At 49.2% G+C, this 18,097-nt stretch overlaps 1 protein-coding gene across 1 annotated transcript; it reads left to right on the plus strand.

The window, feature by feature from the left end:
- Positions 1 to 789: 789 nt before the first annotated feature.
- On the plus strand, positions 790 to 16,990 carry BO83DRAFT_394798 (MCM DNA helicase complex subunit MCM3; the record flags this gene model as incomplete). The annotated part of the gene is made up of 10 exons (XM_025533034.1): positions 790 to 4,267; positions 5,496 to 5,554; positions 5,645 to 5,754; positions 13,919 to 13,973; positions 14,245 to 14,291; positions 14,342 to 14,447; positions 14,502 to 14,765; positions 14,823 to 14,848; positions 14,894 to 16,891; positions 16,954 to 16,990. The coding sequence occupies 10 exons, from the start codon at positions 790 to 792 to the stop codon at positions 16,988 to 16,990; spliced, it is 6,180 nt and encodes a 2,059-aa protein (XP_025393333.1).
- Between the last annotated feature and the right edge of the window lie 1,107 nt (positions 16,991 to 18,097).

Genomic DNA, 18,097 nt, shown 5'->3' on the forward strand with positions numbered 1-18,097 from the left:
AACAAATCCCCGGCTGATTTCGCGGGATTCTCTTTTCCAGCATCGGGAAAGCTTGCTGCTCGGCCATCTCGAAAATTATCCCACGTCAACCTCCCCGGCCATCAAACCACACCCCTTGGCTTTCTTGCTTGGAGCCGTCGGTTCTGTCTTCTCTGAAGCCGGGTCCTCTCTCAAATCTCTCCAGGAGGAGCAGCCATCTAACGGCAGGCTGTGAGCTTCGTGCACAAGATTGCTTTGCGTGGTATGGCCTGACTCCCTTAGCACTCTGCACATTCCTGCACGCCCAGCTCGCTGACCTCAATTGGCATCGAATACAGTTTGATCCCGATATGTTATGCATCGCAGTCAAGTTTCGGTGAAATTCAGGGTTTGGCACCGCAATTTCTCGAGGTAATGCTGGAACGGGCTGCCGGATGTCTTGAGAACGCGGGACGGCGTTTCTTCCGGGATCCCAATGGCGCCATTCGAGGTCGGGGTTCGATCTATTCAACTCTTGGGCAGTTCAGTAGCGTGGGGGCGGAGCTTTTGGTTTTTCTGCAGGCACCGCAAAGATCCGCGTCGAATACTTCAACCGCCACCTCGACAACCGGAAGGACAGCCACGGACCCGCGGGCCCCCGTTCTCGAGTTTCTCTATCCCCCCCGCACACAGGAGTTTATAGCGACATGCTCGATACGTTCGCCAAGAAGGATTGTCCCGCGACGGAGAAGGAAGGCCGTCCCTGGCGTTTCCAGGAATTACTCGTCAGAGGCTGTTAGCCTAGACCGCAGGGTGGATGCTGAGGCTCACATGCTTGACGACTCTGCCGAAATAATTGCTGATGAGGACCGCGACACTGCCAAGACCGAACTTAGAGCGTTACTGGATAAGGAGGAGATCGAAGATTCCGATAAATTATGGAGCCTTTTCTCAAAGGCTGGTCACCCTCTCGACCTGACTTCTGCATTGCTGGCGAGACTATGCAGCTCTGATCGTGACGTTGATAACAGAAGAGCCAGGCGACTTCTCAACTCCCTGCCTATCGAGTCCCGAACTTCTGAGGATTATTTGCACATGACCAAGTCCTGTATTGCTACGGGGAATATTTCGGATGTGGATGGGATATGTCAGGAAGCAATCTCATACAGCCGCGGCGTCTTATGTTGGGCATACTGTTTTGCACAGTTTGTGAACTCTGAACAATGGGATTATGTGCAAGATATTTGGAGATCGAGGCCGTTGGGCGACAAGTCGCTGTGGCACACTGTCGCCCCTTGGCTACAGGTGTCTTCCGTGCATAAGCCTTTGTTAGCACTTGCTGATTACTTACAAGACCAGAGTCTCGACAGTCCAGTACGTCTTGCTGCTCGCTTCATACTCAATAATGTATTTTCTAGCACGGAGTTTGCCGAAGCTACTGCGACGGAGACCCTTCTAGCACTACTGCAAAAGTTCAACCATCTGGACTTGATCACTTCGCGGAATTATCTTGATCTTATCAACACCCTTCAAGAATCAGAGCACCGATCGACGTTTGTTCGATCTATCGTGGTTTATCGGAATTTCCGTTGGCAGATGGAGGAAGAGATTCCACCCCGAAAGCTTCTGGCTAAGCTGTTGAAGCGTCTCGCTTCTTTCGAGATCACGACCGGTATCTTGTACTTCCTCGATGAGATTTCTCACTTCCATCGCAAACCGACAGAGGACGTCTACAGGCAGGCGCTTATTGTTTTTTCGAGAGCCGGTGATGTGGATAATGTCCGGCATGTATTCGACAGATTCCTTTCGGACCACGGAAAGCCGCGAAGCCGCAAAATTGTGGCTCCACTTCTCTATGTCTACGCCAGAATTGGCGATGTTGAACAGACCACGCGTCAGTTCCGAAGAATTTCGGAGGAGTTTAACCTTCAACCGAATGACATATGTTGGAATATCCTGCTTACAGCTTATTCCAAAGCGGGAGATCTTTCAGGGACCTTCACCATGTTCAAGAAGATGATGGAAGAGGGTGTTGAGCCCAGCTCGCACACTTTTGGTATAATGATGGGTCTTTGTGCTAACCGAGGCGATGTCACTCATGTCCGTGATTTGCTCAGTCTAGCCCAACGACATAACGTGCAGATAACAACCCCCATGATTGATACAGTTGTGGAGGCTTATTGCAACAACTCAGAGTGGGAGATGGCTGAGCACGTTGCAGAGACTTGCCTCGGCCTCGACGTCAAGGGTTCCCGCGTAAGAATGTGGAATATCCTGCTCTGGAATTATGCTTTCCGGATGGACCTGGAAGCTATATCAAGGATACGCTCGCGGATGGACGCCTCAGGACTAGAACCCGATGATATGACCTATTCTGCTCTTATGCTCAGTCTTGTGCTCATAGGCCAGACGGATTCTGCCCGTCGCATCCTGAGGGCACTTCACCGAGGCCGCCGCGTTTACGCAACTGAATTCCATTACGCAGTCATTCTGTATGGCTATCTGAAGGACCGCAATCGGGACATGGTGCACATCATCTTCCGCGAAATCAAAGACAGATTCAACCAACCGGGACTTGGCTCGAGGCTCCTTGTGCTCAAGAGTCAGATCCAGCGAGATCTGCAACTTTTGGCACAGGGTGGTCAGGTCGGCAACCACGCGAATATTCGTCTCGAAAATTCCGAGAAATTCCTTGCAGAGACTCTTGCAGATTACCACTCTACCAAGTTGGCGACGAAGTACCCCTTGCTGGGTTCTGGTAGGATGTCTGCCAGGAAGGGATTCCCTGCTGTTTACTACGAATATATGATCTCTGCCTATGGTATGAAGGGGGCTTATCTGTCGGCTCGGAGGCTTTTCGATGACTATACCGCTAGTCATCCACCCAAAGACTCTGATGAAGAGAATTACCATGACATCGCGCCTCTTCGTTTGCTGTCTGCTTTGATGCTCGCGCATCTGAAGGCTGAACAGTACCAACAGGTGGAGGAATGCTGGAACCTGGCTTTCACTCGTGCATTGAAGATAGCCAGTCCCACTTCTCCTGAGATTGATGATTGGCTTAGTCGTCAACTCAACCCAAGTACACCGCCCTTACCATCTCATGCCGAGCTCTTGGTGAATTCCGACGACTCCCAAGCTACGCCATCCGAGTCAGCTACGACAAAGAAGGACCCGATTCTACCGGCGTACCGCTTCATGCTATCTCGCCCTCTTTCACTGTATCTGCGTTCTTTGGCTTATGGAAACGAGGTTTCGAAGATCTCCGAGGTCATAGCAAAGTATGTGGAGGCAGGCTTCTCCATGACAACCTTCAATTGGTCCACTTTTGTGCAGATGCTTGCGTCCTCCGACAGGTTGTCTGATCAGATTGAAGCTTTCACTGTCTTTGAACATAAGTTCATGCCCAACTTCCCTGGATGGGATAATCTTCGTCGAGGATATGGTGCACGACCTCCGGGGGTGCCTTCAACCATTGATGCGATGGAGAATCCTAAACGGGCAAAGCCACCTAATGTACTGGGCAGATTGGGCCGGCGCTACTGGAGCAAGATCCAGCCGGACTTCATGCAGCCCACGTACGTGTCCATGGTATATCTGGCTGCTGCATTGAGGCGACTTCGCGAACGGAGCATTCACGAGGGAGGCACGGATCTTCAAGCTATATACGATGCGGCGCCTAAGACGATCGCAGCAGTTGCTAGACTTCCTTACCTCCGTGAGAAGTTCCAGGGTGTGCTCCTCCGGCGTCGGCAGGAGAAAGGCGAGATGGTTGATGAACTTGGACGTGATCGTTATGTGTGGACAGGCGGTATTCTTGGTGTGGGCGGCCTGACTAGGTCTAAGTCACGGAATGAACCGACTGCTGAAAAGGCGGGACAAGACAGTAGCAATATTCGAGTTGAAGCACGAGATACCACTTCTGAGCCAACTGATGAGCCTCCAATCAATGTTGGTATCTCCGAGTTGGACGATGATGAGCAAGATTCCGATGTTGCACCCTCGCCGTTCAGAAATACCCTCGACTACCCTGATGAATATGACATGGAGGCCGAGACGCTGCTCGAGGAAAGAGACAAGGAACTCGGAACGAAGGAGGAATTGATGGACGATGAAAGTCTCGTGGAAGATGAAGAAGATGAGTTCGACGATCTGGAGGAGGACATGGAGGTCGAAGAAGAAGGAGAGAATGAAGAAGAGGAAGAAGAATGGGTGGCAGAGGAGGCAGAAGAAGGAGAAGATGTTTCTGATGCCGAAGAACAGGACATATATGAGCCCCAAAACGAGGGACAAACCCCTCTAGGCGAGGGTGAGACTCGTTGAGTTGAAAGTGTATTTCTAGGATGTACCCCAAACGGGGTGTGGTGTTCAAGTTGGGCGAGTATGTATATATGTATAAAGAGATCTGAATGTATAGTAGTATAGTCAAAGCATAGCACCTGATCATTATTGAAATTGTACACTATTGATGAAGAGTTCCGTGACAGCTTGGTTTCATTCTTTGCCCTCAATTCTGCTTTGAGCCTAATTGCAAATCACCGTCAACTAGTCCTGGAATACTCAACATCGATTTCCCTCTATTTTTCACTGTATCATTCTAGGGAGCTACTAACTTGATTGCAAGCCACATCAGGTGACGGCAAATTTGTGCGAAGTGCGATAGTTCCATGTCAGCGCTAACAACAGGCTCAAGTGCACACTGGCATGTTATCCAGTCGATAACCTAACCCAGATGAATTGACCTTCACATGTTACGTATTTCCTCAAGCATGCGAGTCAGCAGTCAGTGGGGGCCAAAAAGCGGGGATCCGTGAAGGAAGGAGGCTTATAGTAATTGAACTAACCCTCTTTGACCTTAGGGACTGACTCTTGCCCTACTGCTAGTAGCCATTGAGGCTGTTCCATTATCCCGGAATTTCTCCGTCTATCCATCTAGACCAGAAGCTTATCCTTTTTAGACTCATAAAGCCGTGTCACCAGACACAAATCAGCACATGTCCACCGGCCATCATCATGCTTTGGGACTAGATACTGTATCTTTAGGCACAAGGGAGATATGAGCTTTTTCCGGATTGGTAATCAGGGCCGTACCTTCCAATTGTCGGTTTCCCAAACTGGGACTTGTGTATCGCTTCAGATTTGTCTACTCAGGTCAATTCCTTTTTCTCCTTCGGCATTCACAGGCTGTTTGATCTACGATAACATCGTGATCTGCAATATCATGATTGGTTGCCCTTAGGCCAACTTATATTAGCTAACGTGAGTAGAATGTAGAAGAAACGCAGCAAATTCGATAAATACAGCCTTTCATAAGGTGGAGAATGCTCTTCTCTTATCTTTCCTCGCTGGTAAAGATGACAGCAGGAATCCTCTCGTCAGATCCTGCTATACAAATCAAGCTAGCTAGTTGATCCTTTGCTTCGCTAGCGCGAACAAAACCATTTGAAGAGCCTTCTGATGTACACCTCCGAAGATTAGAGACTTTTATGCGAGTATTGGCAGGACTTGTGTCCGCCAGGCTGCAAAGGTATATAAAGGGCCCAAGTCACTGAGTCTTCCTGTATTCTTCATCAACTCATCGCTCACATCTCTCACTGTCCTTGCCTCATTCTTTCCAGCACTTATCACCAGGTATGGAAGCGTCACTTCCAATGTGCCCTAATTCTTTGAACAAGTACTGATTTAGAAACGCTCTGTAGTGTGCATGAACCTCCTGCAACTTACTTGTCTCCTCATAATCGACCTCTGTGCTCTGTATCACCGCTACACCGACGGAGAATGGTCAAGTTCAGCAAGGTCCTGTGTGGCGTTCTCGCATGCGGGTTTATTGATCCATGTGTTGCTGGAGACAATGAAACAACATATGAAGTGATCACCACACCAATCGTTGCAGACTGGGACGATGGCCTTGGCAACATGACTGCAACATTGAAGGTCATCAACGCCGACTACGCCTGGCAATGGGCGAATGTCACATCCGACACGACAGACTTGGAGAAAAGAACGGGCATCACGATCCAGAAAATCGTGACTACCGCGAAAGTCGCATCCCACGTGATCTTCACAGTCAAGGCCGGGCTTGAAATTTGGGAGTTTTTGGCTGGTCTCATCAAGTCGAAGTCGGATGCGGACTCGTGCACCTTGACCTACGGTACAGATGTCAGTGGGGAGAAGGTGCTGGGATATGCGTACAAGGCGACGACGACCGGGTCAAACTGTGATACGACCGCTGAGAAAAAGACAATCCTGGCCGCTGTCGAGAAATGTGTGACTACTCTGCACAACAGTGGTACCACTGTGGGTTGCTGTCAGTTCAGTCATGGAGGCACTTGGCGGGGGCATTTGCGGTTGAGCGCTGAACCCAGCGTTTACCCGGTACATACTGTAGATTGCTGAGATTAGAGTAGGGTCAGATGGAGGATACAACGACCGGATACTGAGGAGTCCAACTTAGGTCGATGTGAATGTTGTACTAGTTCAAGATGAGACGCAGTCATCCCTGTTTTGTTACTAATATGCTGAAGAAACGAAGTCCTAAGACAAAACTGTGCGCGAACTTTACCTTTGTTTGAGGAAGATATGCTACTTCGTCCTTAGAATACCTCAAAAACCTGTATTCTTATTATGCTCAGCTACAAGCAACTACTTAATAGTGATACGAGGTTTATTATTTCTCGAGCACAGAGCATATTCTGGAAATACGAAACGCGCAAGTAAAGACGATCTTGTTATCCCTTAGAGGAACGCTTTTCTCCCCTTCAACAACCACCTCAGGATTGACTGCAATGTATTCTCGATTGAAAGACCCTTATCCTCTTCCATTTATCACACACCTACTCAGTATTAGTATTTCGTTCATCCTCGACACCTACTTCCCCCTCAACCCAACCAACAACGTTCTCACACGCTTGCTTAAGCTCCCGTTTATACTGCAACAGAAACCCCTGGACATCAGCAATACTGAACCGACCCTCCGGCGGACTTTTCGAAAACTGCTCCGCAAGTTTTTCCAGTTTTTCTTTCTCATTCTCGAACGCTTGCTTTTCCTGATCACCCTGACGGTCACAGCTGTATAGACTTAAGAGCAAGTTCTTCAGCTCCTCGCGAGACGGAAGCTCAAATCGTATATGCAAGTCCATGCGTCGTCCCGGACGTATCAATGCGCGGTCTAGTTGCTGCGGCGCGTTGGTTGTCATGATCAGAATGCGGCCCTCGTGGGAAGAGACGCCGTCGATTGCGTTGAGTAAACCAGATAGTGAGATTTCGGACGCATTTGCCGTATATGAGATTGGTTCTGGTGCTCTCACTTGTTCTATTGCTTTTGGTGTATCATCTGGATAGGTACTATTGTGTTGGTGGTAGTAGGGATCATGGGTTCATTTCTGTTCAGGCCTGCGGCGTCAACATCTTCCAACAACACGACACACTGAGTCGGGCTATCCGAGAACATGTGGATAAATCCTGACTCCTTCATCGTTGGATCTTGCTAGCTTAGGACGTAGATGTCTAGACCGAAGCCTCCGGCGAGGGCGGACACAAGGCTAGTCTTACCTGTGCCTGGAGGTCCAGAAAAGAGGTAACCGCGTCGATAGGGGATGCCGTGGTTGGCGTACCACTGTCTGGTTTGGGGGGAGAGGTATTCGGATATATCTTGGAGGATCCTTTGTTTTTTGTTCTCGTTCAGGATGATGGTGGAGATATCTCGGAGTGGGCGAGTCGCGATGGGCTTCCAGCGGATATCCCGATGGAATGGTTGGGTGCGGTAAATTGAGATGGTGGTTTCGGAGACCTTGCAAGAATAGGCACGGGCTTCTTCGAGGAAGGATCTGAGTGGTGAGAGGGATAGGCTGAGACATCGTAGGGTCAAGTGGGTATGTCTTCCCTGTCCATCAGGGGGTCGGAGTAATTGAGGCTGTTGGATCTATGATAGAAGTAAATCCATTTCTGGTTGAAGCGAGAGAGTCGAGACCCATGGAATGGCTTCAGTTCGATTGACGATCGTCTGGCATCCTCTTTGCAGGGAAAGAACATTCCATTAGTGTGATGATTTCCTGCATTCATGAAAGTCCCGAGATTCTTCTTGCATTGGAATTGTTTGCGGTGTGTGCTAGGGCGGAGAGGAAATTGCGATGCTGGAATACATGGTCTGCCATCCAGCGGATGATGTCGTGATAGAGAGGATCATCGACTTTTACATGAAAGGTTGACAGACATGTCTTTGCGGCGTAGCCGTAGACGATATTTCCAGTCGAGCGGAGGGAGGTTATGATCCCAATTACAAGGAGTCCAAAGTTCACCACAATGAGAGGATCGAGATGCAGAGTGTTGCGCATCATATACAGAAATGGACTGATTATATCGGCGCCTGTAAGATGATCTGATGATGCCAATCCATCATGACCGTGTGTGTCTCCTGGGGTTTTTGCATGAAGAAGCTTCAACTCTGCTTGGGGTGCTTTTTTTCTACATATCATGCTGGTCTGTAACAGAATGCTATTGTTGTTGAAGAGGCAGGTAACTACCGACGACCGACAAAATATACACGTCTGAGTGAATGAAATACCAAAGCAACAGTGAATCGTCAGCCTTTGGATCCCATGGTAGGGCTGGTCTAGAACTCAGACTGCCGACTTCGAAGTCAATAAGTAGCTGCAATATCATCCCGGAAGGCTGATCGCACCTGCTCTATGCTATTGTGTAGATGTGAACTCAAACCATACCGATCCAGCCGAGTGCTATACTCCACCGTTAGTAGTCAGGACACGGTTCCATATCCTTCTGCATGCTCAGTGGTATAACTTGCTTCTTGAACCCCGTCTTTTCTCAGGATCATCTTCTCCCATATTTCTCTTATACACCTTCACCAATTTCCCATCTATCACTACACCAAATTTTCCTAGGGTCACCAACATGGGCACCAAAGGGGTTTTCCAGTGCGCTAACAACGAGGCTCTACTGGAAATTAGCCCAGGAAGCTGGATACGCTTGGTCATTCGTGCTGGGAAGTACTGGTACCTCAACTGCACGTCTGTTCTCCGGCAAGTTGATCATTCCATCTAAACATGCCTCGACGATTTCTAAACTGACGACGAGGCGTTTTATCCGACTGATGTCGCTTACCCACACGGCGATTGCGTTTTACCCGCTGGTGTGGAAATTGAACTGTATGAGCAGGTGGCTCTTATCAGGATGCTGTTGTTGTTCTTAAAGATGGCAGTACTGGAAAGGGATACATTGGTCTCGCTTTGTGCTTGTACTTATGAAGATTGAGGGGCAATTGCAGTTGAGGGTAATTTCTCATTTTTCCATAACCTCCTACTTATTTTCGATAGGCCTTCTGTCCTACCTTGCCACGACGGATTCAAGGTTGTGTCTGTTGTGGGCTGGTGGCCATATCTAGCTAACTAGTCCCCCAATGGCATATCAGACTAATAATTTACCTTCTTCACCCCATAACCTTACCAGTGCCCTATGGTACGTTATATTCATCGCGTAGAGCCGAGCTACCGGTCGGCCTGCGGGATGGGTCTCCTACCTGATGCTCACAAAGTCAACCTATTGAGGCAAGTGAAGCCGAATCTCCGACTGGCAATGACCGAAGACCGAGGTTGTTTGACCCGAAATCTCGGCTCTCGGGGACTTGATCAGCCACTCACAGGTGGTCAAGTGTTTCGATTTTTCAGAATCTCGCATTTAAGCTCAATGATAAGATAAGATTCTCGGGAATTTGCGCAGGCACGGAGACTTTCAACCTTCTATGCCAGACACGCTACTCAATGATCGACATCCCATGATGCAGGCCGCGAGATTAATAACTAGAGACATACGTAAGTGTCTTGGTTGTGCCGAATAGTAAGGGTTCAAAGCTTCGATTTAAGTGAGCCACCCCTGTAGGATCCAATGGTATAATAATGTCGTGAGTCTCAGTTCTGTCTACTCTGTTTCCACAATTGCAATCATTGAATTTCTTTTGTTCTATATCCTATCGCTCTTTCTAGGGTTAAAGACCCGTCCCTTCTCTTCACTTGCAATGCACAGCCTGGCTGCTGCCATTCTTGTCGGTGTCGCATCTGCGGCATCGCTGAACAGTGTGTGTACGACCGACTATGTCACGTCCGTTCTGCCCACTGCTAGCGATGACATTCCATCTGGAATCACCATCGATACCAGCTCTGTATCTGCCAGTATCTATCGCAATTATTCCCTCACCGATTCTATTTTCTGGGAGGACTTGACCATCAACTTCTGCGAAGTATCTTTTGCCTACAGCCACCAGAACGGTGACGACCGCGTAGTTGTCCAGTATTGGATGCCGAGCCCAGACACATTCCAGAACAGATTTCTCGCTACAGGTGGTTCCGCGTATGAGATCAACAACGGCTCAGGAGGAGGTGATATCGCTGGAGGAGTCGCCTTTGGGGCCGCCACTGGCTATACTGACGGCGGCTTCCCTTACTGGGGTGGCACTGACTTCGACGATGTTGTCATTCTCGGAAATGGGACTGCCAATTGGCCTGCCATCTACAACTGGGGATATCAGGCCATCGCCGAGATGACCCAAATTGGAAAGGCCTTTACCAATAACTTCTTCAACGTCGGGAGTAACGCTACCAAGTTGTACACCTACTTCATCGGTTGCTCTGAAGGTGGACGTGAGGCCATAAGTCAAGCCCAGCGTGCCCCAGAATTATACGATGGCATCGTTGCGGGTGCCCCTGCTATGCGCTACGGCCAGCAGCAGGTGAACCACATCGCTCCTCCCATCCAGATTCAGACCATTGGCTATTATCCGCCTTCTTGCGTGTTCGATACGGTGATTAACGCAACTATCAATGCCTGTGATGGCATGGATGGCAAAGTTGATGGGGTAGTTGCTCGTAGCGATCTCTGTTTCCAGAATTTCAACGTCTCCTCAATGCTGGGTAAGTCTTACTACTGCGAGGCTGGTTCGACCAGCAGCCTTGGCTTGGGATACGGAAAGAGGAGCAAGAGACAGACGACCTCAGCCACTCCCGCGCAGAATGGAACTATCAATGCCAAAGATATCGAGGTGATTGAGGATCTCCTGACTGGACTGGTATGAACCATTTCCTAACACCTGCGTTCCTTTGCCTTCAGACTGCTGACCTGGTTCTCAAACAACAGAAAGATTCGAACGGTGACCTCGTATACTTTCCTTTCCAGCCTGCTGCCGGCTTTGGAGACACCACTGTCTACGACAGCACCACGGATTCTTGGACGATCACTTCTCCTAACTCCAACGGAGAATGGATTACCAAGTTCCTAAACTGGCAAAATGTCACAGAATTGGACATGTGGGGAGTCACCAACGATGACCTAAAGGCATGGATGATCGAAGGAATGACCAAATACATGGACTCTCTTCAGACCACGCTTCCTGACCTGACCCCCTTTCACTCCAAGGGAGGCCGTCTGCTTCACTACCATGGGGAGGCCGATAGCAGTGTGCCCCCGACCGGATCGATTCACTACCACGAATCGGTTCGCAAGATCATGTACCCTGAACTCTCTTTTGCTGATGGTAATGAGAAACTCAACGACTGGTATCGGTTCTATCTTGTCCCTGGTGCAGCCCACTGCGCGACCAACGATGAGCAACCCAATGCTGGCTTCCCTCGGGACAATTTTGCCCACATGGTCAAGTGGGTGGAAGAAGGTGTGGTGCCTACTACCATCAATGCCACCGTTACTTCTGGAGAGCATGCGGGCGAGGTCCAAGAGCTTTGCACTTGGCCGTCGCGCCCATACTGGACTGACAACAACACCATGATTTGCGAACAGAACGCAACCTCTATCCAGGCCATGCTCTGGAAGTTGACCGCTTACCTTACGCCTATCTATTAGGGAGCCAACCGAAGAGGTAGCCAATGATGACATGTGCGTGTTCTGAGGTTTTCTAGGACCGGATCCAACTTCGTACGGAATGGCGATGGAGATGACGCATTTTATCCATTCAAATTCACTTCGTTTCAATCTGTATTATAAAAACTGTGAAAGATCTGACCTTGTTACCTATTCTCTTCTTCAATCTCAGCACATATAACCTATCTTGCTAACAAATTACAACTACGAAGTTAGTCATGAGGCCGCCTTGATGGAAGTTTTTGGATGTCACTTGCATGTGTGACATCAGACGCACTATTAGCTTGGCTCTCATGAAAGAATCTTGCTTGGCTAAGCCCAGTCAAGGACAAGCCTTAATCCCAAAGCCGACGGAGATCGGATGTTACAATTGCCTCCGACCTCCGAAACGTCCAGCCGCACGAATACCAACAGCTTTACACTACGTATCTACACTAGGCCACACTCATCCATGCTCCGGATGGGGCTGGGTAATTTCCATTTGTCCGTTCGTTGCCCCCAGTCAATGTGGGGAAGTCTCCGCATGACTTTCATGCTCTGGGGTATGCGGGAATGGCACGACTCTCGAAATTCCATGCTATGGCTTCAGTCCGCTTGCATTTAGTGTTGAAGCTATGCTAGTCCGAGTAAGAAAAAGCGAGAAAGGTGCCCAATGACCAGGATTTCACGGAGCACGGCTATCTCGAGTCGGTCATAGACACCAAAACTGGGTAGTGATGTCGTTGGCCTCGCAATGGGTTGATTTCGAAAATTTTCTGACTTGGTTTTTTGGCTTATATAAAGGGCAACTCTACTGCACCAGAGGGAGTCAGAGTTGTATGCCAAAGAACAAGTTGGAGCGCTAAAGTTAAAAAACCATGCTCGTTGCTACACTTCTCAGCCTGTCAGCAGTGGCTGCCGCTCTTCCAGCAATCAATTACGATGGTCCGTTACCTTTTCTGTCCCAACCCAATGTTCTACACTAACTCTTCACCCTGCCCATAGCCCTCCCAACCACGGGGACTGTGATAAATTTAGATATTACTGCCTTGAACGAGACTTATACTGTTCAAGAGAACGACACTCTGTCTGCCATTGCCGCCAAATACGGCGTGGGAACCTGTGATCTCGCCAGGTTGAATATCCTTGCTGATCCCAACTTCATCTATGCTGGCGAGGTGCTTCGCATCCCTGCTCAACCGACCTTCCCAGATGATATGAGTTGCTTCAGCACCAACAACACCGAGGCCACCAACACCTGTATCGATAGTGGTCCACACGTCTATACAATCATGCCTGGAGATACCATTCAGAAAATTGCCAACGAACGATTTAACATCACGGTCGAGTCCGTCATAAATCAGACCGCTCAAACTGGGTATATTGCCGCCTTGAACCCTGGCCCTTATGATATCCTTCAGACGGGCGAGACAGTGAAGATTCCCATCTGTGACAATACTGCATGTACCATGACACAGTTTACTCTGGGCTATGGCACCCTGCAAGACTTTGCTACTTACTATGGGATCGCCGTGGGACAGATTATGGCGTTGAACTTGGGCTATAATCATTCGGAAGCTGCGGTTCCTTTAGGAGTGCTTTATGATTGTAGCGCTGTGGATGAAGCTTGAGAGATGTTTCTTTTTCTTGTAAAAATATGCAAGTATTTTGGAAGTAAAGGAAGATATTAGGAGGAATATACAAAGGTATTACTAGTGCTGTTGTACGGCGTAGTTAATTGTTAGAGCGCCAGTCCTAGTATGCATGTATTATATATATGCATTCGTTATGTGTAGCTGACTCATCTGATACACTGACACGGTAGCACGCGTCCTTCTGGCGGACGCGCTCCAATATTACCCGATTGAGCTGTCGCGTATGGCAACCTGAAAGATCCTCCCGGCAACCCACCCTTTCTTCCCCATCAACGAGCATCAAAAATCACCTCGACATTTCTCCCCGCTTGCTTTTCTCCCACTGGACCCCACCCTTCTAGCTACTTTCTGTTTCCACGCTTCATTGCAAATTCTCCCAAGATACCCCTTATTTTCTTCTTTACTAGCAGTCCGTGGGAAAGTCCGCCGCCATGGAGGGACAGTTTGACGACGCCGCGCAGGATCGAGTGCGTGCCGCCGTCGAGTTTCTTGACCCCAGTAAGCCCGGACAGACTTGCTCCAATGGGTTGCAATATGCTAACTCGATTCTAATATAGGTGATGCGAGAGCGCGCAGGTCCGTTGCTCATCAACCTTCCCTTAACAACTATAGAAGACCACGCTATGGCAGACACTAACCAGCGACTAGTTACCGGGCTGATATCTTGTTGATGTTGAATCGGGGATTGCGTCGATTGATAGTATGCATATAACCTCATACATTGGACATAGAATAAGGGTTCCGGAAGCTAATGCCATACGTTGCGCAGGTTAGCATCGACGAGATCCGAGCGCATAACCGTGAGATGGCCGATGGGTAGGAAACAATCGCTCCCCCATACGAACGCCTTGGCTAATCGCTTACAGCCTTCTCACGTCGCCATATGAATACTCTGATGCCTTCGAAAAGGCCCTCAAAGAGATCATCAAGACTTTGCCGAATAGGCCATCGAGGGAAACGGGAGACGATGTGGTATGGGAAACAGGGCACCTCCACGATGCTCGTTTGACTTCTAACAGTATCTAGAACTACCATTGCGGGTTTGTTGGTGCATTCGGAGAATATTCCTGCAACCCTAGGACGCTCGGTTCCTCCCACCTGAACCGAATGATCTCCCTCGAGGGTATCGTCACGAAGTGCTCTTTGGTCCGGCCCAAGATTATTCAGAGTGTGCATTGGAGCGAGCGCGGTCAGAAGTTTCTTACAAGGAAGTACATTGATGCGACAATGACGGCTAGTGGTGCCACTAGCATGAGCATCTATCCCCAGGAAGACGAAGAGAAGAACCCGGTATGTCTGTTTGATAGAGTACCAATATCCTGAGGCTAACACTTTTCCTCATATTAGCTTGTCACAGAATACGGTTTCTCCACGTATATGGACCACCAGACTATCTCGATTCAAGAAATGCCTGAGAGAGCCCCGGCTGGCCAGCTGCCTCGGAGTGTGGATGTGATTGTTGACGATGATCTGGTTGACCGCGCTAAGCCCGGAGACAGAATCCAGTTGGTCGGAGTTTACCGCTCTCTAGGTAATAGAAACGCTTCGTCTACGTCTGCTACATTCCGCACGCTTGTCCTTGCGAATAACATTATCCAATTGTCTTCAAAGTCCGGTGGAGGAATCGCACAGGCCACCATTACCGATACCGACATCCGCAACATCAATAAGGTCTCCAAGAAGAAGGGTGTTTTTGAACTCTTGTCGCACTCGCTCGCGCCCAGTATCTACGGACATGACTACATCAAGAAGGCCATCCTGCTCATGCTGCTCGGTGGTATGGAGAAGAACCTGGACAACGGCACTCATTTGCGTGGTGATATCAACATTCTCATGGTCGGTGACCCTTCGACCGCCAAGTCTCAACTGCTTCGTTTCGTTTTGAACACCGCCCCGCTTGCAATTGCCACGACAGGTCGAGGATCTTCTGGTGTCGGTCTTACGGCTGCCGTCACGTCTGACAAGGAAACTGGCGAGCGAAGACTTGAAGCTGGTGCCATGGTTCTGGGTGATCGCGGTGTGGTTTGTATTGATGAGTTCGACAAGATGAGCGATGTCGATCGTGTGGCTATCCACGAAGTCATGGAGCAGCAGACGGTCACCATTGCGAAGGCCGGTATTCACACGAGTTTGAACGCCCGATGCAGTGTCCTGGCCGCCGCCAATCCGATCTACGGACAATACGACCCCCACAAAGACCCCCACAAGAACATTGCCCTTCCGGACTCTCTTTTGTCGCGTTTCGATTTGCTCTTCGTCGTGACCGATGACATTGAGGATTCCAGGGACAGAATGGTGTCAGAGCACGTCCTCCGTATGCATCGCTACCGCCAGCCCGGTACTGAGGAGGGTGCTCCTGTCCGCGAACAGCTTCACCAAACGCTTGGTGTCGGCCTCGAGGATACACAGGACTCGAACCAGCCCACAGATGTTTACGAGAAGTTCAATGTCATGCTTCACGCCGGCATGGCCCACATGAGCCGGTCCAAGAGCAAGAACATTGAAATCTTGAGCATTCCCTTCATCAAGAAATACATTCAATACGCCAAGTCTCGTGTCAAGCCCGTCTTGACCAAGGGTGCCGCCGACCACATTGTCGCAACATATTCTGCTCTGAGAAACGACGAACTGTCTGGTAACCAGCGCAGAACATCGCCCATTACTGCTCGTACCTTGGAAACCTTGATCCGTCTATCCACCGCCCACGCCAAGTCACGCCTCTCCAACAGAGTCGAGGAGCGCGACGCCAAGGTCGCAGAGTCTATCCTCCGGTTCGCCATGTTCAAGGAAATCGTTGAAGATGAGCGCCGCAAGAGGAGAAAGGTCGCTTCGTTTGACGAAGATTCAGACAGTAGCGACTCTGACTCTGACGACGATAACACTCCTGCGCAAACATCCAGCGCCACCCCCAGATCATCCAGGAGAGGCGGTCTCCGATCCCGTGCAGCCAACGCTCGTTCCGCCACCAACGAGGACACAGAGATGGATGCGGACGGAGATGCTGTCTCCGAGGATGGCGATGGCTTGTACAATTCTAGTCCCCGCGGACAACGACTCCGCTCTAGCCAAACATCCCGCACGCAGACACAAACACAAAGCCAGTCCCGGATGTCTGTGGCTTCATCTCGACCCGCGTCACAGCTGGTCGAGTCCCAAACAGACAACTCGCAGTCGCAGAACACGACTGCTTCATCGGAGCCGATCCAGCCCGCTCGCTTGACGGTCTTCAGGCAAGCACTGGGTCCTCTGATGGGCACACGACTATTCACCCACGGTGACACCGCCGACGTCGAATCGCTTATCGGAGCCGTGAACACTGCGCTGCGCAACACGCCTTCCCTCGGCGAATCGCACGTCTTCCAGCGCGGGGAAGCTATCCAGGCCCTGAGGGCTATGAACGAGAGGAACGAATTAATGTATGCTCACTAACCATTGTCCCGGTAACATGACACAAGTGCTAATGACTTCTGCGAAACAGGTACCTTGAGGATGACGAAACCGTCTACAGAATCTAACCAAAAACAAACACAAAACCACTGGAACTCATTATACAACGTTATACGACCTAGAGAAATGGGATGGATACCATCACGCGCATGATTTTTCTTACACTTATGTTGCCTGAATACATATAACCTATTATTACGGATAGTTCGGCGTCTCGGAAACTGATCATCTATGTTACTTGGCTTCCAATCTTCTACTTCCTCCATGTGCATGCGTCTCTTTTTAATCGAAATGCCATCCATGTAATATTTCACAAACATCAATGTCTACAAATTACTTATCTACCCCAGCCCCGACTTTAGGACTTCCTTGATATAAAATGCTATGATATGATAGGCCGGGTTTTAGATTCCCAAGAGACTAAACTCAGATACTAGATAGACTACGGAGTTGGACTATAAACTATACTTCCTTTTTCAACCCCTCCCCTAGTCTCGTAGATAGCCCTTCCCTTTCATTGCTTTTTTTTCAATACTACAGCAGTTTGCCCCTTTATCATGCATACCCCTTACATCCGAGGCGCAGGAACAGGCCTGGATTTGAGTTTGCCCACTACGTACTTATATCACTTAGGCTAGGCTAGTCTGTCCCACTCACTACTCAGTGTATCTACTACACGGGAAGCGCTTGTACGCAGTACACCCCCCAAAAAATTCAAAAAGACAAGAGAAGAGAGGGAATCATATATGCATGCGTATATATTACTATCCAGACCAAGGACTAAGTAATCTGATTCTGATCTAATCTTTTTTCACAGATCCGCTTTGGAAAAGTGGAAATCATGTGATGCGACGCAGAAGATTTCAGTCACTCATTGACTAAGGGACGTAAGTTCAGTCGCATAGTTATACCATACCCCCTGATGCCAAAAACTCAAAAAGTAAAAGTAAATTGCACCATAAAGATGATAGAATATGAGGGGTATTAAAAAGAGAAGGAGTTAAATCGGAAAATGGGAAGAAAACAGAAACACCGAAATGTATAAGACAGAAATCGGCAAGGCATGGAAAAGGGAGAAGAGAAGAGAAGAGAAGAGAAGAGCTTTATTTCGACACACACCCTACGACGGCGGTAAGTACATCGAGATGAGATAGTATTTGTGTGTGTATGTGTGT

This window comes from Aspergillus eucalypticola, assembly GCF_003184535.1.
Source record: "Aspergillus eucalypticola CBS 122712 chromosome Unknown BO83scaffold_1, whole genome shotgun sequence".
Taxonomy (NCBI): Eukaryota; Fungi; Ascomycota; class Eurotiomycetes; order Eurotiales; family Aspergillaceae; genus Aspergillus; species Aspergillus eucalypticola.